The sequence below is a fragment of the Nansenia antarctica genome (genome assembly GCF_963989245.1).
Source record: "Nansenia antarctica genome assembly, chromosome: 2".
Taxonomy (NCBI): Eukaryota; Metazoa; Chordata; class Actinopteri; order Argentiniformes; family Microstomatidae; genus Nansenia; species Nansenia antarctica.
The window spans coordinates 89422956-89438081 of NC_137675.1; the positions used below are offsets into that span (position 1 = coordinate 89422956).

At 44.7% G+C, this 15126-nt stretch overlaps 1 protein-coding gene across 1 annotated transcript; it reads left to right on the forward strand.

Moving 5' to 3' along the window:
* Positions 1-2699: 2699 nt before the first annotated feature.
* On the forward strand, positions 2700-12172 carry LOC308150861 (SMC5-SMC6 complex localization factor protein 2-like; the record flags this gene model as incomplete). Its single annotated transcript, XM_080523648.1, has 23 exons — positions 2700-2786; positions 2893-3112; positions 3489-3602; positions 4645-4859; positions 5398-5461; positions 5661-5936; positions 6123-6446; positions 6831-7069; positions 7160-7242; positions 7389-7490; positions 7630-7797; positions 8447-8549; positions 8684-8771; positions 9429-9576; positions 9676-9760; positions 9987-10160; positions 10274-10368; positions 10694-10781; positions 10924-11049; positions 11289-11366; positions 11535-11621; positions 11818-11886; positions 12017-12172. 23 exons carry the CDS (start codon positions 2700-2702, stop codon positions 12170-12172), a joined length of 3189 nt encoding a protein of 1062 aa, XP_080379774.1.
* Between the last annotated feature and the right edge of the window lie 2954 nt (positions 12173-15126).

The following is a 15126-nucleotide window of genomic DNA, read 5'->3' on the forward strand; positions in this document are numbered from 1 at the left end:
GGACATTGTTGACCAGCTTCTGCCTCAGTTTGTCCCTCAACTGAGACTATATCTGAAAACCCGTATTATCAGAGGATTGTTGCTTCACTTCCCAGAGACGCTGCTTTTCTCTCAACTTGCTCTTTTTCTCAGCGACGAGAGTGGGGTTAGGATCGTTACCACAAGTTGAGGAAATGTGACCGTCCTCTCCACAATTAAAGCAGTACCAGGGCCTTGGGCCGCCACTTGGCTTCCAGTGTGCAGGCTGCCCTCTTGGTGCGGTAGCTGTAGCGTCAGCCTTAGCTGGTGCTGCCTCGCCTGAGAGAGGTTCAGTATTCTTCTTGAGTTTCCCGGCCCTTTGCTGGCCTTGTGTTTTCTTAGACATCAGTGTGGTAAGTTGGCTCTGCAGAGCTGCCACTTGCTCCGTAAGCTCTATCATTGGGTCAGACTCAGGCTGGAGCGTTTGCTGACTACAGAAGCATGCACTTTGAAGATTTGTCTGGGCCCGCTGCCGGGTTGAGCCAAGGTGCTTCTTCATACGTGCGGCTTTAGCTGTCGGCCTATCTTCCTCTGTGCGTATTAGTAGCAGAAGCTCTGAAAATGCTGGGGGGCGACTCTTCTTCTCTTCGAGGTTGAGGTCAGAGAGTAGAGGGTTGTCCCAACACCCGCGACAGAATTGCTTGAGAATGTGCTTATCTGCTTCTTCAGCAGCCACTCCTCCTCTCTTAGCAGCAAGGTTAAAGGCATCTTGCAGACGGCAAAGATAAGCAGAGGCCTTTTCACCAGGATCCTGAAGAGTATTCATGAACTGGGCGAAAAGTTCTTCGCCGTCTTCAGCGGTGCCAAAGGCTGCGTCCAGCAATTGGAGATAAGTGTCGGGAGTAGCTTCATGACTCAGTCGTTTGACAATGTCTGCTGCGGGAGAGAGCAAGCTTTCCAAGATTTTCCGTGATTTTTGGAGGTTGGACATGGTAGGATCATTTCTGAGAAATTCGACGTGAGAACGCCATGTATCGTAGTCTGTCTCTCCGTTGGGTCTGGGAGTCTTTCCCGAGAACGACCGAAGCCTGATGGGAAAGTGTGACTGCGAATGTAGATCCTCTTTCCTCAAAACATGCTCGACAATCACCTTTTGGATCTCTGGTGGATTCAGGTCGCCCTCCATGATGGATAGACTTCGCCTCATGTCAGCGGCTCGGCGTGGCTCACTGCCACCATGGGCAGCGCCCACCTGAGAGGGGCTTGTGAGCGGCTGGGGAGGTGGGGTCTCAAATGCGCCAGAGGATGTGCTGGGACGTTCCTCTGGAGTCTCAAGTGTCTCACTGATCTCTGACATCATTTCTTTCAACACTTCTTCAAAGCCTCTCCCACTCAACTTCGCCACCCGCTTTATCTCGTCAAGGTAGGTCTTGGTAGCACTGCAACCTACCTTAGAAGTGTAAATACCCGCAAGGGCTTGGACTCGGTACCTTTCAAATGGATTCTGTGAATGTTTGTAGGTGTAAGGCAAAAGAGGGGTTAAAGCCTCTATAGCATTACCATCTTCGTACTCAACGATTAGGCTGTTATCGAACTCTGAGCTAGTGCCCTTTATCAGGACTATTTTCAGGGTGCCATACTTCTTAAGGAAGTCGACAATCTCATCATAATCTGGTGTTTCAACCAAAGTACTCACAATTACCGAGTTAGGAACTTTGATACCTGAACTCATTATGAAATCCATCTTTTAACAGGAGTTTTGCACACTTTAAAACACACTTTTCACACACTGTCACTGCTAGTACACTCTCACTGCTGACAATCATAAACTAGGCTCCTGGCTGGCTCGCCACTTGTAACGCCTCCTAGAGGTGATTAAAGTTACTGAATAGTTATGCTAAATATCATTAAATATGGGCTAGCATCAGGGAATTCTTAGGTTCGTCTACTGAGCCTAGGATGAATGTCAGCAGAGAAAGAGACCACACAAGGAAGTGACAGAAACCACGAAATGCAATAATATTAAAGTGTATTACAAAAATAATAAAGATATGTACAATCCCTTCCTACCTAATGCCGGCTCACTATAGTGCACAGGCGCTCTTTACCTTGGGCTCTAAGAGAAAATAAAATAAAATAAAAGAGGTGCACCTTGTTCGTGAGGTTCAGTGGATCAAAAGATTCAAAGTTCACGCTTTGAAGCATGAGTGTTCACTGTCCAGTGTTCAGCCCTAACACTACCCGGGTAGATTCAAGTGTTAAGCTTATCTGGGTTCCTGAGATGGGCAGAATGGGTCAATGGTCCGGATGTTCTCTGTAGACAAATCGCACAGCTGGCCACACTGTGTTTCCGTTCCGTCCACAGTCAGTCTTCGTCTCGTGGGTAGGCTCGCCACTGAACCCGCAGGGGTTCAGATACTTTTCTAATCCTGGTCAAAAACCAATCGGAGCTCTCAATGAGCGACCGCAAAACAGACAGGGCTCTTCACGTTCACTCTCACACAGGATTCAGCTCCGGGAGATCGTTCAGTTCTCTTCTCGAATGTTCTTCTTAACGTCTGAGCGAAATTGGACGGAAAGCGGAAAGGGCACGTTGCGATTCATCAACACTGCAGTATAATGCGCATGTGCCATCTAGTGGTGGGACACGAAATTGCAATTCTAGACAGATTCAGGTTTATTGTAGTAGCCATATGTTTCATGTGGGCTACATATGTCAGCAGTTTTCCAACCTCGGCAAGATGATGTCTGTGGTCCAAACCAAGCCAGGGCAGACATCCGCTATCACAGGCCAGGCTTCCACTAACCCTCTCACACGGCTCATACTGGTCAGTTGTCTGCATGAGTGCAGGACATGGAGGTCAATTTAAACTCCATGAATCAGATGTTTCTCACTGTTTTTCATTTTCCTAATCTACCTTTTCTCCTCCGTAGACCAAGGCCCCTCTTCCTGCCGGTACCATACTGAAGACGGTGACTTCTGCGGACGGCAAGCCCACCACCTACATCACCACGTCCCCAGCAGGAGGCGCTGGAAACAAACCCACCATTCTGAACATCACCGGCATGTCGCCCACCACAACCAAACAGGGCACCACCATCATCATCCAGACCATCCCCATGTCTGCTATCATGACCCAGCCTGGAGCCACAGGTCAGAACTGAGGGTGTTGGTTGTGATCTTGATTACTCAAGTGTTCCACTGGTATTGGGCACTGACACATAGCCTATGACTATACCATGGGGTACCACCGAGCCTTCTGTTCGGCTGCGCCGTGTCTGTGGAACAGGCCTTTGACTGCTGAACCTGTGTTCATTCTTGTGATTTATTTTGTTAGTTTTTTTTACTATGTTTTTAACTTATTATGTTTTTAGGTTGTTGTTTTTTTTCTCTCTGTAGCACTCTGAGATTATTTTTGAATGAAAAGTGCAATACAAATAAAATGCATTATTATTATTATACATTATTATTATTGTTATTATTATTATACATTATTATTTTACATGTTCACTGTCTTCACCCTCTACAGTGACCAGCAGCACAGGGATGAAGTCACCCATCACCTACCTCACCACAAAGATGATGGCCACTGGCACCCCTGTCAAAATTCTCCCTGCCATGCCTAAACTAGGCACAGCCGTTGGTCAGCAGGGACGGACACAGGTAGCTCACAGAACTAACTTATTGTGGTGCTTATTATTAAGATTTGATGTGGCCTTTATGTTCAGTTATATTTACAGTAAAGGTCTTTGCACACAGAAGCGTTTTCTACGTCTGTTTAAAAGAAACAAAATTAGAACTCATAGCGTAACGTTTTTTTTTCGGATGACAGATTTAAAAATATGCATCAGTGTACAAAGACCTTTAATCTCATACAGTGAAGTGACATTTATTTATATAGCACCTTTCATACACAAAGGCAATTCAAGGTGCTTTACAAAAAAATAAAAAATCATTGAAAGACAAGCAGCAAAGCAGTGCATAGCACAAAAAACACACATTAACAATTAAAATAGAACATTTGTAAGACTCCATTATAACACTTCCACTCATGCCTTCAATCAACTCAGTAGTTTAGTAGCAGTTAAAAACAAAGAGTAAACTTCAGTAGTTTAGTAGCAGTTAAAAGCAAAAGTAAACATAAAGGTATTTAACTTGGATTTGAAAATGGGCAAAGTAGGGGCAGATCTAATGTCTTCCGGGAGTTTGTTCCAGCTATGGGAGGCATAGTGGGAGAACGCGGCTTCACCATGTTTTGTTTTGGTCCCAGGAACAATTAGCAGACCAGTCCCTGATGACAGTAACTTAAAGAGCAGCTTGTTTTGACCAGTTTATGCATATTTTACCATGAGAGTATATTTTCGAGTGTATTTGGATTGTCAGTATCAAATGTCTAGTTCCAGAGAATAAGCGCAGTGCAATTGTCAGAACTTCACTCATCATACTGGTCTTTTTAGGCGGTTTTGAAGGGGGCGCCGGGCCAACCTGGCACCATTCTGCGAATCGTACCTATGGGCGGAGTCCGCCTAGTCACCCCGGGGACCGTGTCTGGCGTGAAGCCAACTGTCACTATGGTTGTCAAGGGAACAACTGGTAAGGATGAGACGCTCCCTCTTCTGTCAAAGAGAGATTCTTATCTGTCGGTCCAAGTTTCAGCTGTCTGCCCGTCTCTTCTCTTCTCCTAGGTGTCAGCACTCTAGGGACAGTCACAGGCACTGTCTCCTCCAGCCTGGCAGGTGGCAGTGTAGCCAACGCCTCTCTAGCGACTCCTATCACCTCCCTGGGCACTATCGCCACCCTGTCCGGCCAAGTCATCAACCCCACTGCCATCACTGCGTCAGCTGTTCAGACGAGTCTAACGACGGCATCGACCCTCTCCTCTTCCACCGTCCCCATGCAGGTAAGACCTGTCATCTCTGCTCGTCCCTGGATTGCATGGAATTAAAACCATGAAATGTAAGTATATCTCTATCAGGTTGTATCCAGCGGCGGTGTTGGCGGCTCCACCCTTCTTGCCCAGACCCACAGGCAGTCCATGCCCCCTTCCCCCTCCTCCAGGTCGTGTCAGGGGGGCCGCCTTCACCTTGCACGTGGCAGGGATATTTTTACAGGAAAGGCGGTAGGTCACAGTGTCTTGAATTCTCTGAGAACAGTCCTGAAGACATGATTAAAGGTGTGCATGCTGTGTGGAGCATTTTTGAGACGCACTAATGCAAGGTGTGAGTGAATCAGTCAACTCAAAACTTTAACACAGTTGCCAAACCTGTTGCGTTTGCATTGTTGCGTATTGTTACTGTTTGTGAAGCCAGACCTTACACTCTCTGGCAGCTCGTGAGTGACAGAAACTGACACAACAGTGGCTGTACGGCCCTAAATTATTCTGCCCTTACATCTTCTCTGTCTTCTTCCCTTACATCTTCTCTGTCTTCTTCCCTAAGGTTGATGTTTCACTAGAACCCATAAGAATCCCCACCAATGAGAGTTACGATTGGTTTACTCCAGGTAAAAAAAAAGTATAATGGGATAAAGAATGGGATGCAGAATCCTATTGAATATAGTCCCTGAACATTTAGGCTATCCTGATGTTCTCCCTGTCAAGCTGTCTAAGCCCTGTGATGGTAATGCAAATTCACACTAACTTTGCATGAAGTTGAAACAGGAAATGTTTCATCGTTGTTCGTGTGTTCTCTTGTTCCATTAGGGCGATCCTTGTCTCTGAAGAGGCGCAGACTTTCCAACTCAGACGACAGGCACAGTGGAGAGGACAGGGTGAAGAGACCCCGGCCTGAAGACACGAGTCCAGGAGGAGAGGAGAGGACGACGATGACAACACGAAGAGTTTCAGTGTCCACCACTAAGCCTGAGAGGCAGCTCTTTTCAGACCAAGCACAGATGTCATCCAGAGACAATGGCGGCCAGCTAGAGTCTGGTAAGCCTCAAAGATCACTGAGCAGAGGCGAAGGAAGAGAGGGCAGAGGTGAGCTCACCGTTCACACAGACAAACCCAAACCCACCATCTCACCATACTCAAATATTCTGTGTTATCCGCCACACCTGGACTCCAAAATATTTTCCTCTCCGTATGTCAGGCTAGATCCGAGTGACCGGGTTATACTTCACAAGGGATTCTTTAGCAAAAACAGCTCTAGTCTCTTTTCCTCAGGAAAGTCGTCTTCCTACAAGGATAAGTGTGTCCCGACGGCGGATGCAACAGGACTCAAAACTAATCCTACCTCAACCTCACTGGATACTGAGGAGTCTGTTCATATCAAAACACAACCCCAATCTCCTCTTCCACCTTTGAGTTTTGGACCTTGTCAGAGCAGCATCTTCAAGACACTGGATACAGAGGAGTCTGTTCAAACCAAAACACAACCCCAATCTCCTCTTCCATCTATGAGTTTCGGACAGTGTGAGAGCAGCATCTTCAAGACCACTGCTGCAACCGAAGGCACCCACAGCCCCAGCTCGCATCTCAAGGTTCAAGGTAACAAAGTTCAAGTTGTCTTTATTGTCCCCTAGGGGAAATACATTTTGCAGCCAGGTTCATACAGACAGAATACAAAAAAAGTACAACAACATCAACACAATAATCAATACAATAACAATACATGTTCAGTTACTGGCCACAGAAGTCAGGTCCTGAGCTCTTCATCTTAGTATTTCTGAAGAGGTATGCATTTGAGATTGATGTGAAGAGAGTGGCTAGAGAAGCTATGGTCTCATTCATCTGTTTAGTCAAATCACAAGTATCAAATCGTAGGTAAAAAAACATTTAATTAATTAGCCAGATGTTTATCTGAATTAAAACCATTGAGAGTGCCCCCCCCCCCCCCCTGTTGGCCTTGACCTCTGACTCCCATCCCCCCAGAAGAAGCAGAAGGAGGTAGAAGCGAATTGGGGGAGATGGATGACGACCCGCTGGATGTGGAGCTGGGCCTGGGCCTGGGCTGTGTTCTGGACCTGTCCCAGCCCAGCAGCAGCAGCAGTGAGGAGGAGCAGCTGATCTCCCTGCAGGAGATGCTGGACCGCAGCATCAAGCCTCCAGATAAGGACGCCTCCTCCACCGAGCCCACTGTACCTGTGCTGTCCGGCGGCTACTCCCAGCCTGTAAGCACTGATATGTGGTTTTCCACCATCTTTGCCTTGAGTGTGTGTTAGTTTAGATCTTCATTTGTCATTTCCTGTTATCCCCTGCAGCCTGGAGTCGCATCCAACACCAAGCCCCTCAACTACGAGAACACCCTAGAAAAGATGTTGATGGAAAAAAAGAGCTATCAGAGGTATAGATTTAATCTACATTACCTACGGTACTCAGAATTTCTCTGTAGAAACAGTGAGTGTCTATCAATTTTGCTCTGTCCTTTTCCATGTTTCACAGCTTTTCCATTGGGGTAACATTGTGTCTCTCCCTCCATGTGTGTCCCAGGTCAAAGGAGCTGGAGATGAAGCTACGTAAGGATCTGCTGAGACTGGTGGAAGAGGAGGAAAATGAGAATGATGTAGAGGAGTCCATCTCACATGAACAGAAGTAACTACACACACACACACACACTCTCTCTCTCTCTCTCTCTCTCTCTCTCTCTCTCTCTCTCTCTCTCTCTCTCTCTCTCTCTCTTTTGGACCATGAGTGTATGGTGTTTGAATCTCATGTGTGTTATGTCCCACAGAGAGTTCCTGCAGCGTTACTCTGTGGTGTCCAACGCCATCCCAGAGAAACACCCAGGAGAGGCGGTGTTCCGCCTGGATGACTTTGGTCGTCTCTTCAACCAGCACACTCTGCAGCTCAGCCACCTCAAAGTCACCCCACGAGATTCTGCACAGAAAGCACTCTTCTGGTAACATCTGACTGTGTCTCCCTCCCTCTCTGTCCTTCTCTGTCCTTCTCTGTCTCTCTTTGTGTGTGTGTGTGTGTGTGTGTGTGTGTGTGTGTGTGTGTGTGTGTGTGTGTGTGGTGTGTGTGTGTGTAGAAGAGAACAGAGGCAATCTACAGAGTATTTTGTCATCACCACTACTTTTTTTGTTTAAACCATAAAATGGCAGCAAATCAACAAAAACGGTAAACAGAATTCATCAGTAAATTGATTGCTGATGAATTCTGTTTACCGTTTTTGTTGATGTGCTGCTGATCGATGTTGTATAGTGACTGCTAATTTGTGTTGAATGTTTTATATTATATGTGAATGTCTTGTCTTTTTGTGTGGAAGGAAGAGTAGCCATCACTATGATGACTAATGGGGATCTATAATAAACAAATTAGTCTAGTAGGAGAAATAGGTTCCCATGTACCCGAATGACATTATTTCGTAACCTGTTTTTTTAAGACCCTAATGGTGTCTAGTTCAGATTTCTTCATGTTGCCACGGTCAACTAATGTCCCATGGGGTTCGTTTGGCGGCCATCTTGAATTGATGTCCACGCGAATGGTGAAAAACACTGATTTTTCAGATTTCACACTAAATCAATCACCCCTCCCTCTCTCTTCAGGTCCAGTCCTGATCAGTTTGCGTTTTACGTCAGTGCTGGTCTGATCCAGGCTGCCTACTGCTCCTCTCCCTGCCCGCCTCAAGACTCACTCTGGCTCTTCCAAGTACTTCCACCAACTCTCCCAATATGCTCTACTACTGCTTTTGTCTCTTGCATTGAGTTTGTATATATCGACTGTATGTGATTAATTAACTTGTTGTTTCGCTTGTTTTGAATTGGTGTTTTCCCCTCCGGTAGATGATGTCAGTTCACCCTGAGAGGGAGGTCTCCTATCACATACTACAGGCCCTGACAGACATCGCCTTGTCTGCTGCCAAACAAATCGGTAGGTGCGTGCGTGATGTATACTGCACTCGTTCTCTTTGCAGTTAATAAGGACAGGTGTGTTGCGTGCGTGCGTGTCCACTGTATTATTTTTTTACATGATCGGAGGACCTTTTGTTTGTTGTATTTGTTTTTTTACATTTTATCTACAAGTTAGCATGCATCTTTTCGAGACACGAGGTGCTTTTCTAAAAAAAAAAATGGAACCATGTACTCTGGCTCTATGTATGCCATGTATTCTCTAAATCCTCTCCCCTCTCTACTGTACTACCGGTAATAGGCAGCATATCTTTAGCCACCATGTTGGCAATTGGGGCAGTCGTTTTTTCGCTGCGGCTTCTGTCACACCTGTGAGCTTGAATAAATGTCGCTGTTCTTGATTGGGTTGGTCCCTCACCTTCATTTACTTTGACAGTTGGATGCAACCTTTTGAAATGCGATAGCATCGTTGTTGAGTGGAGGAGATTGAAAAGAAGACATGCTTCAAATACCTCCCATTCTTTTTGGTTGTTTTCAAGTTGTTCTGTGCTTCTATAGTACAGTTTTCATCTACATCCACTTGTTCTGTTAGTTTTTCTATTTCTGTTTTCAGCCTAATAATTAATCTCTTTTAACCTGAATTGTTGTATTAATAATGAGTATTGATTCGTCTCCACAGTGTTGTATAAGAGCCATGGGGATGATGTGTGGGTGCCCAGCATTGGCGACGTGACTCTGGTCTTCATGAACATGGGCGTCCCATTCATCACACTGTTCCCTCAGGAGAAGCTCCAGCCAGACTTCACAGAGGGAGACCTATTGCTACAGTAAGTGAAGAGGACATGACAATACCAATGGGTAGGGTTGGCAGACTCTTTGAATTGCCTCATGTTTGCCCACATGTGTGTGTCTGTGTCTGTGTCCAGGTCTGTCGAAATCAGCAATGAGAATAGCTCGTCCAGAAAGAAGGAACTCACTTTCCAAGAGCACAACTTCCAGTATGTTGTTAAGGTACGGCTGAATAGATATACATTGTAAAATGTTTTTTTTCTTAGATTAGGACATCTACAAAACACAGATTGACGGCCAAAATGTCAGATGTGGTTACTGCTTACCTAACGATCAATTAACGACCGGACAGGTGGTTAATTCTACCGGTAATACCATCCCCCCCGGCCCAACCCTAGTGTTTGTACTGATTCTCTCTTTCTCCCTCTCCCGCTCCCTCTTTCTCCAGTACCTGTCGGATGTCAGTGCCTTGTGTCCGCAGGCCTACATTGACTCAGACCTGCTGCTGTTACTGACTGTGGTGAGCAGAGTGGCGCTGGATACGCAGATCACCCCCCCTGTTCAGGACGTCCGCTTCCTACAGCACAATCTGGTCAACAACATGAGGGACTGGGACCACATGGTCAGTGAGCATCTCTTTCTCTTTCTCTGCATGGGGAAGATTTACCTAACCGTGGCTTTATCCAATTATTTTGGTTCAGTCTCATGTTAATGTTCTCTTCCTGCTTTGTTTAGCTGCCGAGGATTTGCTTTGCGTTGATGGACATGACAGACGACCATCACAACCTTCGCTGGATGGTCCAGCTGCTGCCAGACAACACACGTGGAAAGTAAGACCTTACAGAGTTTTAACCAATGCAATGCTTCATAATGAATGATTCAGCATGGTTATTTAGTGACGTTTTCATGGGGAAAATGCTACATATTGCACCTTTAAATGCCTTTAGAGCACATTTCGACACAATGCATTATTCTTAAAGTGGTAATGTATACTTTTTTGACACATGGTAATGCTTTTTGGTTGGGACATATACATTTGATGTCCTTTATTACAATTTCTCTTATCTCTATGGCTCTTAATTATTTTTCTGTTCAGTGAGTGAACATTGTGCATGAGCAAGTGGTATTATTGCTGTTTGATTTGTCTCTGTGCAGGCAACTCAGGAGACACCTCAGTATGTCCATCATCTCCAAACTGTTGGTCAACAGCTGCACTTACAAGCCCTCCAACACTGAGTTCCAGGTAAGACATGGAAACAAATCCTGTGCCACCTCCAGTTTAACACCATTCCCTTACTCTTTTCCTGCAATTCCATTCAATTGTTAGTTAAGCTTTTCTTCCTGAAGTGTTACCAAAATAGAACAAATGTCCTCTCCTCCCCTAGCTGTCGTACCTGAGGCACTACGTGCCCCACATGCGTCCATCGTTGCTCGTCAGTGCCCTGAAGAGCTCCAGCAGCTCCAGAGAGCAGGGGGAGAACGGGCAGAACTCAGCCTCTCTCGACCAGCAGGTATGGGAAGGGTTCAATAGTTTAACTTTTTTTGTAAATGGGTGTTAGCCCACAATGCTATGTGGTATCCAAAATGGGATGCACTTAACATGTTTTATTAGACTTTAATTATTCCCAGCACAGGGTTCATGCAATTTGGTTCCCATTGGTATTGGATAGCTGGAGCTGACACTCTGAGTATCGTACTGTGGTTTCCCCTTGAGTGTGAGAATCAACTGGATGTTGTATTTGTGTTTCAGGCCTACTACCTCTGCTATAGCCTTTTGGTCTTGGCAAATGAAGCCTCTAACTTTGTGTGTTTACCCCCAAACCAGAAGGTAAACACAAAGCACTGAATACTGACATGTTTGTCTACTGCTCTGCAGCTATTGTTATTGTTATAAAGAGATATAACTGTCCTCTCCACTCCATCCCCCTTTCTTCTCTCCCTGCTTTCATCTCTCCTGCTCTTTTCTCCTCTCCTCTACCTTCTCTCACTCTATCAGAGTCCGTTGCAGTTGCTGTGTGTTCAACTGGAGAAGTATGTCAAGTGTGACATCAGAGAGAGTGATACGTGTCTGTACAGGAGTAAGGTGGGTGGTCTACAGGCCCTAGTTTGCTTCCACTAAAGAGCGCTGCACACCACTAAAACCATGTGCAAAGACTGTTTTGGTAATTTGGTGTCACCACAAAAGCGCATCTGCCCCAACCAATACAAATATAGGCGGAGCAGTAAATGGGTGTTCAGAGGTTTAAGTCATTTCCATATCTGTCCCTCTCCCTCCACAGGTGGCGGACTATGTGGCGAGGATCTACATCAAGTGGCAGATGCTCCTCCGGAGGAGCCAGCCTCTCCAGGTAGGTCAGCCCGCATCTCATCAGCCAGTCTGCACATCCTGTCAGCTCATCACTAGGGATGTGCATAACTCCGTACAGTTAAGATGTGCATAAAACCATCCATGTTCATTGTGTGTGTCTGTGTGTGCAGGGTAAGCTGTACGACTACTGGCAGCCTCTACCGGAGGACGCTCTGAGCAATGAGATGATGGAGGACTCTGCCGTGGAGGAGGAGAGAGTGGACCTTGTTCTAGAGGAGTCTGAAGAGGAGAGTGGAGATGTCAGCCATGCAGCCAGGACAGAGTGAAGCAGGGGGGGGGGGGGGAAGGGGGGGTTGTATATTGTTATATATGTATCTTTATGTAATTAAAGTTCCCGACAGCAGTTGTCTCTGTTGAGACACGTAGGCCTACCTGCAGGTTTCTCTGTTGAGACACGTAAGCCTATGATTCAACCTAAACACGCTGTCAAAGTGAGACCGTTTTATTCTGCCACTCTTTTCAATGACCTTCCTGACATCTCCATGTACCCAACAACTTCCCTCTCAAAGGTTTTTTGAAAAGTGTATTTCTCTCCTTTCATATTTTCCAGCGGGCAAAGTGAAACTGTGCTGGAGGAAATTGCTTCAGAGAGCACATATTTTTTTATTTGGCGGTGCTGTGTTACCCGAGCACCTTGCAGAGAGAAGTTGTATTTTCTTAATGACGAAAATGTGAAGGGGCGGCGGGGGGGGGGTTAGCGCGTCAGCCTCGGGGTGTATATGTATCTTAATGTAATTAAAGTTCCCGACAGCAGTGTCTGTCTCTGTTGAGACACGTAAGCCTATGATTCAACCTACTGTTCATTTATTAAAGTTTTATTGTTGTTTCATTCGTATCTTTTTTTCTTCTTCTTACATTCCTTGACATTCCTTGGCAGCACAAATACAAATATGGCAAGATAGACAAGATAAATAAAGTTCTGGGAGTTTGTTTAGTGATGATAGAAGTCAAAGGTGGAAGTTAAAAGTAATTTTATTTTATATATTTGTGAGTGATTTTTGCACTCTGAATTAAAAGCACATCAGCACATTTTGATGGAGTCTTACAATTTCTTTAGCTGTGTAGTATTATTGAGTTAATACTAGGGATGGGAATTGATAAGATGTTATTGATACTGATTACATTACCGATTCTGCTTATCGGTTCGATTCTTTATCACTTCCTGATCAACTTTCTATGTGGAAAAAAAGTAGGCCTATACAGGTTCAGCCTCAGCGCAGCTGTGTTATTATGTTGAGTCTCTGAACACAGTGTATCATATCTGAACATTTTTTAAATAAAATGATGTGTGAATCCACCCTAATACTTTGGAAAGACGAGGTAGCTTAGATATTGGGTGGAGATTATCCAGGTCAGAGGGGTCGCCACCTTTATGGGTTGGGAGCACATAGGCTGCCTTCCAAATCATGGGGATAGCAACTGAGGTAAATCAGACAGATAATGTGTCAGGGTGCAATACCCCTGGATCAAGCAAATCAACCCCCAATTTATTTTAAACGTCTATTTTAAGCAGGGGGGGAGTGTAACAGGCAGACAAGGCAGAGAGGGTCGTCACACCCATCAAGCCAATTTTCTTCGGAGGAATTATATTCAGGGTTCCCACACTTTTTCACCAATGATTTTCCAAAACTTTTCCATAACTTTTCCATAATATTTTACCTAATTTCCATGACTTAGTTTATAGAGCGCAATAATGAGCCTCAGCAGTGTAGCAAAAATGTAGCATGGTTAATGTAAGGGAAGTTGTGTCTATCCAACATTACCACCTATCCTGGGGCATTGCGCAATGGCGTTGGAGTCTATGGCACCCATACAGGTGCAGTGCAATAAATTAGAATATCGTGGAAAATGACTTGGATTCTGTGCCTCTCCGCTCTTCCTCCAGCCCCGACCAAATGAACATACTTTTCAGAAGGCCGACATTTCTGTATTACATTTTTTTTTATTGGTTTTATCATTCTAATTTTTCTGAGATACTGACAGACAACTTACAGCTTATTCGTTTTCATGAGCTGTAAGCCATAATCATCACAATTACAAGAAATAAAGGCTTGCAATATGTCACTTTGTGTGTAATGAATCTATAGCCTATTATATGAGTTTCACTTTTTGAATTGAATTACTGGAATACATTTACTTTTCTTTTTTACTTACATGCTTTTCCATGATATTCTAATTTATTGAGCTGTACCTGTATTCTTGTATTCAATTATGCATTGAAGTGAATGTAGCATTTATCAACAAACAACAACAAATAACCAAATGCTACAGTATTTACATGCTCAAGAAAGCAAAAACATTGAAGAGGTAACAGATGGCATTTAATATATTCAAGACAATCAGATATTCAACAATTACAAATAATTGTTCACTTCAGTAGCTCACATGTCAATCAATCAATATCATATATCAATAAAATAGAATAAATTACAGTCTGGTAGAAGAGCAATCAATGCCTCATACAGCATTAGGCTACACAACAATCTGAGACTAAAACCTGGAACATGGAATCTGGAACCGCACGTATACTAACAAGGGCTAGGCTACTGTAGGCTGTAATGAACAGGAAAAACCACCATGGCCTACCATGACAAATCACTCAACATAACAGTATAAAACATAAGTGGAATGCGACAGATATACTTGCTTTAGTTTTAACAATGTGTATGCACATACAATGACTACTGAGTGTCTCCTGCTTTCGTTGCTGTTTGGTACTAAACTGTGTCTACTCACTCTTCATTTCTTTTAGTTTCTCATCGATTTGCTTTTCAATGTCCAGAAGACTTGCTTTCTTTTCTTTGGCTGAACGGCGCAGGCTGTTAGACTTTGCAATGAAGGTTAGTTTGCTAGTGGTCTCTGCCTTGTTTGCATATTCATCTGCAGCTTTCTCCAGGGCGTTGGCATCAGCCTCAACTCTAGCTCTCTTTTTTTTCAGTTCACCCAGTTGATCCATGAGAGACTTTCTTTTCATGTCAAGAGTCTTTCTATTTCTCTCTCTCTTTTGCTCATCAAGGTAGGTACAATACTTCTGCCTTGCACCTGCAGCTGATATAAGCAGTTCTTTTGTGATCGGAACTTCACACACTCCTCCAACTGCCCTAATGTGGTCGATAATGAGTCTCTGGGCCACCAAGGTCTGTTCCTTCAGATTCTCTACCTCAACTTCTTTATTGACAGAGAAACCCCTCTCCACACTTGCCTGTCCATGGGACATCAC